Source organism: Pholcus phalangioides, unplaced genomic scaffold, assembly GCF_987345545.1.
Source record: "Pholcus phalangioides strain wild (caught in Gottingen) unplaced genomic scaffold, Ppha-v1.0 ptg000015l_1, whole genome shotgun sequence".
Taxonomy (NCBI): Eukaryota; Metazoa; Arthropoda; class Arachnida; order Araneae; family Pholcidae; genus Pholcus; species Pholcus phalangioides.
Window position 1 is genome coordinate 3,728,206 of NW_028301608.1, and position 16,366 is coordinate 3,744,571.

Here is a 16,366-nt window from a genome sequence, read left to right on the forward strand (position 1 = left end):
CATGTACAATAGAAGTCTGATGTGGATAAGTTCCAATGGTGTTAGTGATAAATTCTTATTTTGAGGGAAAAAAGGTTTTACTAGAATTGTTGCCATAGAGTCCCATCTTAAAAATTTTGTGATTTCACAATATAGTGGTGAACTATTGAAGGTGTGACTTACTTCATTTTTTCTTTCGATAGTTTAGTAGAATCAGAATTTTGCTGGAGATTATTATGTAGTCAATGGAAATGGTTTTTAGTCCTAGATTGCATTTCTGTACTTAACTCAGAATTGTTAAAATTGACTTACACCACTGTAAACTTTAACCCATCCATATAACGAGTGATTTGTGAGTTATTGTCAAATAGCTAATTTTGAAGATGCAAAAAATATTTGGTGGTAGCGGGAAGTAATAAAGCTGTTGCTGTAACTCCAACAAAATTTTTCAAAAAAAAGGTCACTGTGTTTTTTATTTATGTATTCAATATTGTTTGACTGAGGCATATACAAGAGTAGACCTGCCAACTCTCCCGATTTAAGCGGGAGACTCCGGATTTTTCATCCTTCCTCCCGCTCTCCGGATTTGTTGAAATTTCTCCGGATTTTGGCAGAAAATTAAATTTTACGTGAGCTTTCACGTCATGGCGTCAATAATTACCATCGTCGATAGGGAAAACACCCATAGAGGACAGCCATAGTCATTTCCATCGAGCAGCCGTAAGAAAAAGTCTGTGACCGCATTTAAGCAACTGGCAAAGACACGACTTTGTTTTCATAGCATTTATCGCCAATCGTTTATCAGGGGGAAGCCCTTGGTCGCCAAAATTCCTGTATAATCATTATTGTATTCCATTAACAGCCGCGCGGTAAACATGTTTTTTCTTCCGCAGCTTTGTAATTTGAATTTTTTTAAATCGTTTCTTCTGATTAAACATCTTCAGAAAGAAAATATAAAACTTTAAGCTATATACAGCTAAATACAAAGCTTTTAAGAATTTATATACCCAAGATTATCAATCACTGATAGCATCCACGAAAGGAAACACATACTTTATGAACAGTATGTAGATGTGATTTCTCTATTCTGCATGGAAAGACTGGCATGGAATTATATTCTTCTCAGGGGCAATGCAGAACCTGCTTTGTGGGGGGGGGAGAGAATGTAACTTTTTCTTAATTTATTAAAAAAAAATTTTCTCAAATGTTTTTTATGAACTTTTTTTTTTGATCGAGTTTATGAGTGTCAGGGGAGGGGGGGGCACCCCTCTCGGGAGAATCTCCGGATTTCTGGATTTCAAAAGTTGGCACGTCTGCAAGAGGATGCAGAAATTATGTATGGTGAAAATGACGGTTGATGGTACATGAAAATTCAGAAATCGTAGTACAATCTACAATAATTGATGGTAGGTTGTTCCAGTCGATAATAGTTCTTGGGAAGAAACTAAATTTGTGCAATCTTAAGAGGCAAAGATGGGCTGTAATTTTTGGGAGTGATTGAGTCTAACAGAGAAATGTGAGGGTTTGATAAGAATATTGGAAGTGTTGATATTAAAAAACCCTGGAGGATTTTAAAAATAAAAGTTAAGTGAGAAATAAGTCTTAAGGGAGGAGAGCGGTTGGATATTGAGTTGGTGCTTGAGTTCCGATATGGAGACAGATTAAGTCCAACAGTTAAAAATGTAGCGAGTGGACTTATTTTGAATAGATTCTAATTTGTGTATGTTGGTTTGAGTGTGGGGATCCCAGACCTCACAGGCATAAGAGAGGATAGAGAGAATATATGTCTGGTAGCACAAGAGACGGACATGACGGGTGGAGTTTTTCAGATTACGGAAAAGGAAAACGAGTTTTTGGAGACATTTATTAAACGTATAATCAACGTGAAGATTCCAGCGGAGATCGGAAGAGATTATTATGCCAGGGTATTTATAATAGGAAACCTCAGAGATCAAAGAATTGCTTATTGAGTAAGGGAAATCGTGGGGAATTCTTTTGCAGGTAACTTTCATGAAAACTGTTGTTGAGAAGTTGAGGGGCGGTTTCCAGGTTGAGCACCATTCGGAAATAATGTTAAGGTTGTGTTGGAGAGATTATTGGGATCGAAAGATTGGGCACTGTTTTGTAGATGAGACAATCATCAGCGAAGAGTCTGATATGGCAGTTTAAGGAGTCGGGTAGGTCATTTATGTAAATTAGAAATAGTAATGGCAAGAGGACCGAGCCCTGGGGTCTACCAGACATAACACGAAGAAAGGGTGAGTTCTGGCCCTTGCATGAGACAAACTGGCTACAGTTAATGAGGAAGGCCTCCACCCATTTAAGAAGTTGAACATTTAGTCCGAGATTTGAGAGTTTTAGGAGAAGTTTATTGTGGGGCACCCTGTCAAATGCTTTAGAAAAATGTAGGAAAATGATGTCGGATTGGAGGTTTCTGTCAATGGTGTCTGATAAGTCATGTATGAAGAGTGTTAACTGGGTAGATACAGATAACAATGATCTAAATCCATGTTGGTTGGGGTAGAAAAAGTCGAGTCGAGGTGGGTACAAAAATTCCTTGGCAATTATGAGAAAATAGCAATGGGAGTGCAGTTGGGTTGATGCCATTCGGCACCAACAATTTCAATATTTGATTCAAGAGTGATTTCAGTTAGTGGGTTGGAACTGTTAAAAACAAGGGCAACGCCCCCCTCCCCAGGTATTTCTGTCTTTATGAAAGGCAGAGAAATTTTTGGTGGTAGGAATTCGTTATTGCTAATATTACTATGCAACCATGTTTCTGTAACCGCTAGAAATTTAGGATTATGGGCGAAGGGGATGGATTCTTTCGAAGAGGAAGAAGGAGATTTTGGAGAAGTGCAGGAGATTTTGGAGAAGTGCAGGAGATTTAGTTGATTATGCTTCCTGTATTAACAGTACCAATTCCTAAAGGATTATTTTGGGGTGGAGAATGAGGGATTAAGGAAGGGGGGGGGGGTTCGTGAGCTGAGGACTAAAGGGGGGACGGAAGGTCAGAGGGATGAGTGATACAGGAATGGGATTGGGAAAATGAGGTAATGTCATTAATGCTGGGATCCCAAATGTTTTTTTGTAATGTGAAGAGTTAAAATGTAAAAGAGTTTAACTTTCAATCCAGAGTAACAGAATTTTTGGGAGGCCCTCCAAATTTGCCCACGTAGTCTGCATGTCTCAGGTGAGAAGTCCTCTGAGATTGAAATACTACTGTTTTTTTGTTTAAAAGCGTTTTTGAGCATTTCAGTTTTGGTTTTGAATTTATTAAATTTGATTATTGAAAGTCTAGGACTGGTGATTCTTTTAGCGCCGATTCTGTGACAACGGTCGATGTCGGAGGGAGAAATTTCAAGTTCAAGAATATCAGAGCAACATTTAATTATTTTAGATTCAAGAGCTGAGGTAGATTCAATGTCCAAGTTCTCCTGCAGAATGCCACGAAAAATTAAGTTTGACCGACGCGAGCGGTCTTCCATGTCGATAACTTTAGAAGCAAGTGAAGAGCGAAGTTCAGGTAGGTCCAAGGAGAGGTTGGCGACTTGGTGTTGGTGATCCTCAATAGGCAAAAATTTATCTTCTATACCACTTAGTCGCTCGGATAATCCGTTGAGTTGAATACTGAAGGAATCTTGCTTTTGGGAAAGGAGCGTGAGTTGATTATGTATGGCAAGTTGGGTATTTTGGATATTGTGAAGGATGGAGGAATCAGAGGGGGAAGGGTTGTTAGGTGCTTTAGAAGGGTCTGAAACGGAAAGTGATCACATTTGAATTTGGGAAGCTTGAGATGAATGGGTGACCCTAGGACCAGGGTTAGACTCGATATCACCGGATAGCGAAAGCAGTAGAAACAAGTGGGTAGGTGGACGAAAAACTGCTTATCCAGAGGTACAGCCCTCAACAGAAAATGGCCAAGTTGGTCCAAGATATTAAAAAGCATGTTATAGTGTAATGGTTTATTATATTGTACATGTTGATTTAAAATACTTTATTATATAAATTTATTACTATTAAAAGTACTATGGGTTAAACTTTACTATTTACATCGCAGTCAAGTACAAACACATCCGGACATTTAGAAGTCTCGACTCTCTCTGTTCATAGTACACATACACATATATAAGTATACACTCGCAGCATTCACAAGCGACAATCATGGATGACTAACGCCATCTGCTGAATTATTGGTTGCTATACAATAGTATCGCTACAATGTCATTGGTAGAGGAATTAAGAGAGGAGCAAAAAATATAATACATAAGATAATCAAATAAAGGATGTGAGATTGACGTGGGTAGAATACGATTAAAAAACTTGTAAAAAAAAACAAATAAAATCTGAAGTGTGACATATATAAAAATAAAACTGACCTGTAGGAATAATAACAGCGGTTTTACCATCATGTGAACAGGGAATATGTCGATCACACATCCTACGATGCACTGTAGAAAGTTGGTTATATAGAGTCTGGGAAACGCCCCATGTTTGGGAGGGAACAGGTTCCGGGTGGTGGCAGCAGGTATGAAGTTTCTTTCCCTTAAAGAATTGAACTGAACAATTACCATCATTTATCATTATACACGCTTCTCGTAATCATTACTCTGAGGTACTTCTAACAAAGGAGAAGGGGGGGGGGTAAACCTATTTTTCTCCCCCCCCCCCCCTACTATTCGGTGTTCCACTGTACATTTGGGGGTATGTGCTTGTTTAAGTCAACTTATGTCTTTTCCGGTGACTAAGAGACCATGGAGATGTTACCAGGGGTTATTTTAAACTTGCTATTTCAAGCTGTTTCTGAAGGAAGCCTCTCGCTGCAGTGTTGTGCAGGTTGAGCATTGTCAGAACGCTCATGCGCGTGATTGGTGCGTGCTTTTCTGGCGACTGTTGGTTGGCGCCAATGTAACAATACTGTTTGCTTGCTTAGCCATCGTTACATCCCATATTCTATTTTCATCTTTCCCAACATAAATCTAGCATTGGCGAATGACAACAATGAACAGTTTTCTTTCCAATAATAAGATATGTTACAACATTAAACTTTTTAACATTTTTTAGAACTTTTAACCAATTAAACGGATTAAACATAAATACAATTTTTTAGAGTTTTAACTTTAGTAAATATTGCACATTAATTTGATCTTACCGATCTGTCGGTCAGTTACACGAGAATCCTTAATCAATTACACGGCACCTTTCTTCTACTGCACGAGTATTACCAGAGTGTGTCCCAAGTGGTCAGCTCCAAGACGGCATCAGCTCAACATCGCAGGTAGTCGAGGCCCCGTAATATCATCATTATGTAATGCAAGAAAGGTTGCATTCCTGGTTCAGTTAATGATTTGCTGACCCATTATTGCACTACAGATGACAAGAATGAATCGACACTGTTTTCTTTGTTTTAAAACATTTATTTTAACATTTCGAGAATCAGATCATACACATAATTAATATTTCATTCAACCTTGGTTATAGATATTAAATTTTTCGTTAAAGTTCTTATAACAACAGCTTCTAGAAAAAGTTTCGATCTCACCAATTACATATCATCGGACCACCGTCATAAGAGTCATACCATTCAATTGAGAGGTTCGTCCCAACCATAATTCAATGATGTCATCAGGGAAGCAGGCGGCCAACAGCATCTCGGACGAACTTCCGTACCAGTAGAATCCTTGTATTTCAATTCGATCAGTAACATAGCAGCCATGTGAAGAAATCTGACAATCAGAATTAGCACATGACATTGGTAGAGGTGATCGGTAACCAGGCGGAGCCGTGCGTAAGTCTGCTACTCAATCAACGGTTCATGACGGATTATAATCACCTTGTATATAGCAGATAATTTTTCGTAAATCTGTTACTAGTATACAGTAGAACCTTGATTAACTGGGCTTAGCGGTGAAAATATTAAAAAAAAAATCAACTATTGAATATTAAGACTGGGAGATATACAGTAGGAGATGTGCTGCTACTTATAGGAATGAAAATTGAAATGTCTGAGGTAATGTGTTACTACTAGTACACTAGTCTTTGTCCTTTACGGACAGCTGATGTCTTTATTGGATTATAGGACCACCTTCCCCTAGCATTATCGTGTCACTACTGTTGCTGCTTGTTTGTAAGGGGAAAAAGAAACCCTGTGAGATAAATATACCAAAACATTTAGATGTGTGATGCAATCCTTATTCACACATGAATTAGCTAAAGATATATAGAGCATCAGAATGTAACCAAAGGTTAGAAAATGTTGTAACAATGAGAAATTTTGGCTTTTGTATATAACTTTAAATAACTAAGATACTTCATATGAAAAAAATATATATATATTCAGGCCACTTTTATGAGACGTGAAAAAAAATCACTTGTACCATCTTATACCATTTAAAGATATACCATCAGAATATACCCCAAGAAAATAAAATGTAAGAATTAATTATTTTGATAATGAATAATGAGTCATAAATAATGTTAATAATGAATCATAAATAATGTTAATAATGAATCATAAATAATGTTAATAATGAATCATAAATAATGTTAATAATGAATCATAAATAATGTTAATAATGAATCATAAATAATGTTAATAATGAATCAATATATTTTTCAAGGAAAAAATGATATTTAGGCCACGTTGGTTGGTTTTACCAACCCTGGCTAAATCGTTTTAGGAATATGAAATTCTATCCACAAAAATGTGTTGAAGAATCAACTACGGTGAGACCAATTTTTCCAGACCGGAGAGTTCGACTTATTTGCTAATATTATAACAAAATTATCTCAAAGATGATTTTAATGCAGTTATAGCAAGAATTTTCTGCAATTTATAATTCAACAGAGGAAAAAATTGAAATTCGCTTGTAACAAGAAGTCTGTTGTAACTACAGTTTTCCCATAACTGACAAGTTCTTTAGAATTTTGAAGAGGATTTGCTTTGAGGTTCTTGTCACCAATTTGAAAAGTGTGTGCGAATATTTGGATGATGCCTGGCACCAATTGTTTCACTGGACTACATAAAGCTGTTGAAAAATACATGAATTTCCAGATGATATTGATCTTCAAACGATCGTTGGATTATGGAATTATCAGCGAACAAATTTCATCTGAAAAAAAAGGAATTGAAACTGATTTTTATTCAAATTGTTCAATGTTAATAGTGATGTAAAAACTTCAATTAAAAGTGTAATGCATATTTATCACTGTTCTACCTTTATTTTAGTATAATTGATTGCGTAATGACATTTCCTATTCATAATTCATTAGAATTTGAAATCAGATATTTTTGATTTCCTGATCACTTGGGTACATTTTATTTTGAATAAATGCATGAAAAAATGGCTTAAGGCATGTATACACACTAGCATGCGAATCGTGCAATGTAAGCATTCCCAATCGTTCGCAATGCATTCAGTGGGTACGATTTCCGAAACGAATCATCATCAACGATGGCTGCATCCGAGAGCAGTTTCAACGCCATTTGTAGGTTTTGAGCGGCAGTAACATTTGATAAACAAATTTAAATGACTCAAAAATGACAAATTTCAATTATTATGACTATTAAATTAAATTACTATCGCGAAATAAGACGAGGGAAAGAAATGAAGGCTTTAGATAGGCTCAGAAGCACGTACAAACACGCACACCGATAACGATGCTGTCCAAACTAGAAGGAAGAATTCATTTGCGTTCGTCGAAAACACTACTTCTACTGAATCGGTCAATGACTGCCATTGTCGTTAGGGAAAACACCCATAGAGGACAGCCGTAAGAAAAAAGTCTTGGTGACCGTATTTAAGCAACTGTGTGTGGCAAAGACATGACTTTGTTTACATAGCATTTATCGTCAATCATTTATCAGGGGTAAGCCCTTGGTTGCTGAAATTCCTGTATAATCGTTATTGTATTCCATTAACAGTCGTGCGGTAAACAGAAGTTTTTTCGTCAGCAGCTTTGTATTTTTAAGTTTTTTAATTTGTTTCCTCCGATTAAATATGTCTTCAGAAAGAAAATATAAAACTTTAAGCTATATAAAGCTTTTAAGAGTTCATATACCCAAGATAGAATCACTGATAGCATCCACGAAAGGAAACATGTTTTATGAACAGTATATGTAGATGTGATTTCTCTATTCTGCATGGAAAGATTGACATGGAATTATATTCCGCTGGGGGGGGGGGGCAGGAACTTTTTCTTAATTGATTTAAAAAATAATAATTTTTATATCGATTCTATGAGGGGGGTGGGGGGTACCCCCTTCGGAAGAATCTCCGGATCTCTGGATTACAAAAGTAGACACGTCTGTATATTTATTCTGGTACAGCTTTCTTTCTCTTCATTTAAATGAAATAAACATTTAAAAGAATTTTTTATTTTTTGGATAATTCAAGTTTTTTGATAATCCAAGATGACCTTGGCCCCATCCACCTTGGATTATCGAAGCTCCACTGTATATTTCAAAGGGGGGGGGGGGAAAGCAAGACTAATTTTAAAAATTTTGTTTTGTTTGAAAACTTCCTGAAGTAGAATTGTAGTATTTAATGTGAACTCAACCATTTGTAAATGATGTAGGTTTGCTGTAAAGATCTTTGGTATTTAGAGACTGAAAAGCCAGCTGCTCCCGCCAGAGTTCAATTGGTTAGAGCATCAACTACATCATTGGAGGTAACTTGGGGAGCGGTGAATGTTGGTAAGTAATTTAAATTGATAATTTCTTTTCCTTATGACCTTACCCAGGTCAGTTGATAATGTGCCGCCAGCCATTCTCGGTTTGTTAGTTCAGTAAATAGTAAAGCTGATATGCATATTATTTATTTTGTATTTTTATTTTTTGTGGATGAGATAGAGTTGCATTGAAAATTGGTTATTTGAATACAAACAATTAATATTATTGGTTCTCTTAGGTGATTATTATCTTTTGCAACTTCAAAAATATGATATACCTCCTGTTTCATCGCCACACCCTGCGATAGCACCATCTGCTACCACTGCTGCTGCTGCTGCGGCAGCATTGCAATCACCCACATTACCACCAGCTCCCCTTGCACCGCCACCTCCTGCATCTCCTATAAGTACTCCAATCAGCCAAAATCAAGCTGTAGCTGTTTCATCACCATCATTGCCATCACCTGTTATACCTACTACCACTGAAGGTATTTTTAATTGTTTGCACTATCTTTCAGTTTGTCCATACGTTCAATATAATTTTGTTAGTTATTTGAATCAAAATTTTTAAACTATATTCTTATGTAGTAGGATACGGTTAAAAAGTTTTGTAGAACCTCATTACAGTGAACTAATAGGGGGCTATAAAGGTTGTCCATTTTAATGAAAATCTGGTTTATACCATAATTTTTATATGTTGGTGTAATGCAACAAGGTGTACAAATACGAGGCCACAGCAAGCAAAATGGACAATGAGGTGGCTGTAAAAAAAAGATGCACATAACAAATATCGATGTCATGTATTTCTAAAATACACCAACCCCAAATTAAAAGAAGCAATTATCTAAACTAAAACTATATATATATGTATGTATGTATGTATATAAAATTTATTTTCTGTGTGTGTATGTTCTGTATACGAATCTACACTTTTAGACTGCACCAAATTTTGTAAATAGATTAAGCAAAGCTCAACTTGAACAATAGGCTATCTAAATTTATAGGCTACTTGAAAAGTTCGTCAGAGCAGTGCAGATGCCTGAAATGGGCAAATGTATGTTTTGTGATCACAGGTAAGTTTATTTACAAGCAAAATTGAACTTCTATACTTGATGACAATTTTAAGGATTTTGCAAAAACAATTTGAAATCACGTTTGCAGGGCTCGGCACGGGTCACTTTTTTAGAAACTGGTCACTTTTATTACGTATTTTCAGGCCCAGGTCACTTTTTCCACTTTTTTAGCAAAAAAACCTCGGTCTCGCGTGCTTTTCTATTGTCAGTGTTTTTCTTTTCTTCAAGGAGGAACACTTTACCGGTTCAATATCGCTAATTTTCTCCCTCCCTTCATTGAACTACGATCAAAGGTGTCTTATCTTCCCGGGAGCATACCTTGTGACGTCAGCATAATTTGATTTCAAGGCGCTTGGAAAGATAGTTCCTTGGTTAAAGAATCGTCATTTTATGGAAAAGCCGGTCGAAAAAAAACTAGCATAAAAGGCGTATACTTAAAACAAAGAATTTTCCCCCCTACTATCATTCATTCTTATTTCCCCACGTGCTCACTATGAAAGTACGAGTAACTTGAAAGTCTTATTTTAAAATTGATCCTTTATTTTATTTGTTTTAAAAAGTTTTAGTCCTAAGGGCCGAATTCCTTTCTTGGGGCATCGAGCAAGTTACATTTGTTGTTTGTTCTATCGTTACTTTTTTCTAATGTTATTTGAAATGACGTTTTAAGAGAGCCCGTGCAGAAGCTAACTTACGCGCAGCGGGAGAATGCCGAAGCGCATATTAAAGACGCGTATTATTAATATGTATTAATACGCTTTGGAGAATACTCTTGTAGCTGGCCAAGGTTAAAGAAGCTCGCAGGTATTTTGAATTTACTTACAATAAAAAAAAATTACCGATTGAAAATCGCGATCTCTATTTACAAATAAAATTTGTGCTATTTTTCTAACTGGATTTAAATCTCAGCAAGAAACCGCTGCCCCAAATTTGATCGAGAGGAGAACTATTTATGAAAAGATCACAGAATCCAGCAATTCAACATTTAGTTTAGCACAAGGATTTCCAAATCAGATGAAAATTGGTCATCAGGCTGATAAAAACTCAGTTAATGCATTCGAGCCGTAAATAGAGGCGGATTTAACAGTGGGCACACCGAGCGCGCCTTTGGCCCCTACTTTACACTTTTTTCCTAATTTAAAGGGCCTAATATTAATTTCTTTTTTATTCCCGGGCCGTCAACTGACTTTTATCCGCTTCTGGCCGTAACTTAATTTAGAGCATCTTCACGATACTGATTGTTGACTTAATATCGACATCTTGCGCTCCATTCTTGGTGTTGTGTAAAAAAATCCCATTTTTAGACCTCGGAAGTTATTAAAACGTTTTTGTCTCGAGTCGCTATTACGACCGCAATAGGAAAGGGCGGGGGTCTGATTCCACGGGTATTGAACGAGGAAAGGTGCCGAGTTTACCCTTTTTCTGTTAAAAAGAGTGGATACCGGCCCCGGGCGATAGTAAATTTTTGTTCGTACTTGCGGCCCGGGTTGCTACATACCGTGATCAGATCTAAAACTGGGAGCGGGGGGCAATGCCTCTGACGGCGTTTTTGATGGAATGGTATATTTAAGAAAAGGCAATTAAATTTATTTGCAAAATTATCGAATTTCACAGTCAAGAAGCAGTAAAATTGCGTTTCCCCTTCAGAAAAAACAATTGTATTACGGTCATGGTAAATCGGGTGTCCCGGGTGGGGGCGAATTCTTTGTTTTTGTTCGTTGAAAATTACGGGAGGAGTCAGCGCTAACGTGGCGACTTTTTTTCGCGCTAAAATAGGTAACCCTGACAGCACAGCATCCATAAACTCTATCAACCGCATTTATAAACCCTGTATGCCGTTGATTCGATTTTTGTGTTCATTTTATCCTAATTTTCCATATTTCCCGATATATTTCTGTCGATTTTCGCATATTGCCGCATATTAGGTTGATTCATATAAATTACATATTTTTGTAATTTTTTATGTGCCCTTTGTCAGCCGCTGTGGTGGTAGAGTGGTCATAGTGACGGACTCGCATCACGAGGATCCGGGTTCGAACCCCACCGTCGCCACAGTGGTGGTCGGCTGAAGTTGGTTTTCTGTGGTTCCCAATTTCAAGGCTTCTGGCCTGAAATTGGGAACCGATGCGGGCCGATCTCCCCGTTAAAAAGTCTCGCCACAGAGAGCAACAGACCTACAATATTACAAATATTCAATCATTACACTTCACTCCCAATTTGAAGTATAGATGACAGCACTGAAATATCAGACACACACTCAAACTGTTAGGTGCACTCACTTTGTTCCAGACTCTGCCACGAAAGCTGGGCTGGAAGAGATCTCAGCAACGGGATAAGTCCAGTGGCAAAGCCCCTGGCGTTTGTTCATTGTGCCCTTTGTCAACCATCTTGAATTGACTACCGCAAAACGGTGATTCCTTGACGCCACGTTGGTGCTTACAAGGTTCATGGGAAATTTACTGGGGAAGGCAGTGGAGAGTCTCTTTTTCTGTTAAAAATTACGGGGGGGGGGGCAAAATTATACTGTTTCCAGGGGTGGGAACACTGCGCCAAAATTAACATCTTGTGCCATCCTGCTCCAATAGTGTATTTTAGTATTTTTCTGTGCCAAATAGCTAATTTTGCTCCGTATGCCTGGAATTTCGGAAAGGATTCCAAAAAATTTTTGTACTTGCTTACCACGAAACGATTCTAAGAGCGTGTTTTATTAAACTGTACGCCTTATTTAAACTATCGGCCTTTCCATCGCGATAATATCTGTGATCGTGCAACTGAAGATGGTTTGCAATGGTCTTTCAGCTTTAAAGCGCAAATGCAAGTCAGTTGCCGTTTAAAAAAAAGTCTCCTCTGGAAGCAGTAGAAATTACTGTAGTCGATCGTCACTGGGTCAAATCCCGATGTTTTGTGAAAAAAATTTTCATTCCGGGAGTAAAAAGTGCGTTTCCGCCGAATTACGAATGCTAATTTAGAAACTTTGCCGAATAACGAGTGTCAGGTCACCAACATCGCGAAATAACGAGTGTCAGATCGCCAATCTCGCCAAACAATAAGTACTTAATCGCCAAACGTCGTGTTGATTCTTCTGAAATTCTCTCCCATTTGCAACAGTTTCTTTCCAAGTATGAAAAAATTGAAAACTTATAGAAAATTTTTAGCCCATTTGAAGTGCTGCGGTTCCAGACAGACAATAGTGCCCTCAGTAAGCAAAAATCATCTTAAATAGACTGGTGTGAAAAATTTTATGACAGCCTCTCTTTCAAACAAGCTGTCAAAAGCCTGAAATACCAAAAACAAAAAACAAGCTGATGAAAAGATGTCTGATTGCAAAAGACAGTGCAGTTGTTTTATTTTAAAAAGGGGTGAGGGTTAACAAAAATATTCTTGTTAATTTTCCCTGCTCCAATTTATAAATATCTGCTCCGGATCTTGAATTTGCTGCTCCAAAACTGCTCAGAATCCTGAATTTTGCTGCTTCAAAGCTGCTCTGAAATGGATTTTGTCACTTCCCACCCTTGTGTTTCTGGGTAAAGGAGTAAATGTGTGTTTTTTTTGCAGGGGTGTATGTTGTGTGTAAAAAAAGAAAAATATATATTTAAAAAAATTTTTCTCTCAAAAACCAAGCAATTTCAAAACTGGTTTATTTTCCCCCTCACCCAAGGGCAGTATTATTTTGGTGCCCCCCTGCCTGTAAAATAGTAGACTCACCCACTTTTCCCAGTCCAGCCATAGGTGGAGATAATTTAAGGTCTTACATGTGTGGCACGATGACAATTAATATACGTCATATATATGTATACATCAGTAGACCATTGACGCTGGGGGGAGGGTGGATTGCCCCTCCCTCAACGTATAATAATTAAAACAATTTAGTTAATTTAATAATTTAAATACTTTATTCAATTTAATAATTTGAATACTTTATTCAATTTAATAATTTGAATACTTTATTCAATTTAATAATTTAAATAATTTATAATTCAGTAAGTTAAGTGATTTTTTAATTTAATAATTTAAAATATTGTTGAAAATTTAATTTTATAGTTTTTAATCATTATAGTAAATTTCTTAAAATTTGTTGGAACGTATTATACAAACCTAGGTATGTAAATCAAATTTGTACTAGTTAAAAAAATTTGAGTACATTTTGTATACTGTCATTCATGGCATAACATGAATGAAAAATCCACTGAAATGTAGATGGGACAAATTCTCATTAAATTTTGTGTTATTTCATTTTTTTCCCTTCTTTGAATGTGAAAACTTTTTCCCGTTTTGAAGTTTTTCCTGCTTAAATTAATTTTAAGATGGGTTGTGGAAAGCAATATGGGGGAAGGCATTGCTACTGTTACTCAGAAAGGATATAATGTAGTTATTCAAATCTTTTCTGGTTAGCAGAATGCGTTTTGAGTTTGAAGAGTTTTCAGAATGAGTTTGATTTAATTATTTCACACTATTATGTAAAAAAAAAAAAAGCAATTTCAATGAGTTCTATTGAAATGCAAAGTTAAAACTAAATTCAATTTCAATTCATTCAATTTGGTAATAATCAAAATTCATTGTCCATTTGGTCTCTTTTTAAAAATATTTTGGTCACTATTTGGTCACTTTTTAAACATTTTGGTCACTATTTGCTCACTATTTTCACTAGTTTTGAGGCCATGATCCATGCTGACCCCTGCGTTTGACTGGTTTTCTTATCCATCATGTGTCACTGGCGCAGTGAAAATTATAAGCTATTTCAAGATATACAGAAGACTGGATGTTGTGAAGATATTTAGTATTTGAGATGTTAATTTTTTTTTAAGGAAGGAAAAAACTCATCTCTGCCTCTCAAATACTAAATATCTTCACAACATCCAGTCTTCTGTATATCTTGTATTAACAAGTGGAGAGCGACATTCATGTCATATATAAGCTATTTGACTGGTCTTGGTTTGGACGTGTGCCGTGGTTGATAGTCTCAGCTGGTCCAGGTCCTACTGTATGTTTGCTAGTTAGAAATTGCTTGGAATATGGACTGGGTCACCTGTCAGTTAGGATGTATGTTCGTGTGTGTAGATTATATATATACAAATAATTGTAAGAATTGTGTTTAATGCCTGTATGTATTTTTTTTTTCTAGCTCAATCACAGGCACTGCTACGATTAGCAGTAAGCTCAGCTAACACGATATCATCACCCGTTAACAGACGTAAGCTTTTATTGCTTCTTTTGTTCTGAATTTCTTATTGTGTTATGTTGTTCATTAAAAGGAATATCATGATCACACATTATGGGGAACAAGTATCCATCATGCCTTCTGCTGTTTTCTTCTTGATCGCACAATTCAGGGGCTAAGTAGTCTGCATTACCTGGTGGTGCTGCCATTGAAGAGCCTCAAAATTTTATCCAGGAATCTAATTAGTGATGTTAACCTTCTGTTATTGAACTGACTCTAACATGATTGTTTCTTTCAAAAGTGATGTACTTCATATTTATCTATTGTAAGCTGTACTAGTGTTCCCAGAATATCCAATAGTATAGTGTAGTAGCATACCTTCATACTGCACAAGCATTATTGGTACAGAATTGAAAGTTACTGGTGAACACAGCCTACGCACCAATAAAATCATTATTTTCTCTACTGTCCAAACAGTGATTCCATATGGCACAGACACTAGAAGCTGATCTAGATGTAGGGGGGGGGGGAACTTTTAGAATATTATTCATATTTTGAAAGTGGATTCCAATGATAGTTGAGAGAACAATTATGAGTAGATCCCAACACATTGTTGTCTTTTATGAGAGATGAGTAAAGCTTATATATCGATTTTTTTTTAAATTTCTTAGCTGTCAGACTTTCTCACAAGTGTGATTCTAATCAAAAAATAAAGTGTAGTGCAATTGCTGGTTAGCATTGAATAATTTCAAAGTTGTGAACTTTAGTTTTGGCAGAGCAATAACACAGAACATGCTTCTAATTCAGTGGCTCTCAAACTTTTTTGACTGCAGCTGCCTTGCTCAGTCATTGTATATCCATTTCTTACCAGAATGTTGATCCAAGCACTTTGAGAAACACTGGTCTAATTAGTCAGGGGGACTAATTCAGAACGCTTCTCAACGTGTAGATTTAGTTCAGTAGTGTGCAATCTATGATTGCTTGTTAAAAGTTGATTGTGTGAGTCATGAGAGAGGATTTCTAAATTCAAAACTCATTGGCAGTTTTGTGTTCTTGAAGAGTATATTTATATTTTGGTGTGTTGAGCGTTGATTTGTTTTTGTGTCGAAGGAAAATTTTTTTTTTTTGAAACAGGATTTGAGCATTAATTATGAAAGAGCAAATATTTTTAATGATTTTAATTCTTGTTTTAATGGGTTTTTTTTTTTTTGTATGTTTAGCTGGTAGTGTCACAGTTGTACAGTCTAGGAGTCCACAGGGTGCTCAACCTCAACAAATTCGTGTAGTCGCTCAGACACCTAGTGGAGCTCAAATCGTTCGAACTCTCCCTGCTACTGTAGTAAGTGAAATTTATACTGTATTACTGCCCAACATCGATCTATTGATACCCTAATTTGATTACTTTCAGTTAACACAATATGATTAACTTTGAGTCTAGCAAGTCTTTAATGAATCTATACAATGCTCTTCAAAACTCAGAGATTGATTT

The 16,366-nt window shown here is 36.5% G+C and overlaps 1 protein-coding gene across 4 annotated transcripts in view; it reads left to right on the plus strand.

Annotated features, from left to right (window-relative positions):
* The window catches only part of Hcf (Host cell factor), a 121,880-nt gene that overhangs the window by 14,385 nt on the left and 91,129 nt on the right, over positions 1 to 16,366 (plus strand). For all 4 annotated transcript variants that reach the window (XM_089242593.1, XM_089242595.1, XM_089242594.1 and 1 more), the window contains exons 6-9: positions 8,557 to 8,674; positions 8,889 to 9,137; positions 14,842 to 14,910; positions 16,098 to 16,216. In XM_089242593.1, coding sequence (XP_089098719.1) covers positions 8,557 to 8,674; positions 8,889 to 9,137; positions 14,842 to 14,910; positions 16,098 to 16,216 — 555 coding nt within the window. The remainder of the gene's footprint in view (positions 1 to 8,556; positions 8,675 to 8,888; positions 9,138 to 14,841; positions 14,911 to 16,097; positions 16,217 to 16,366) is intronic.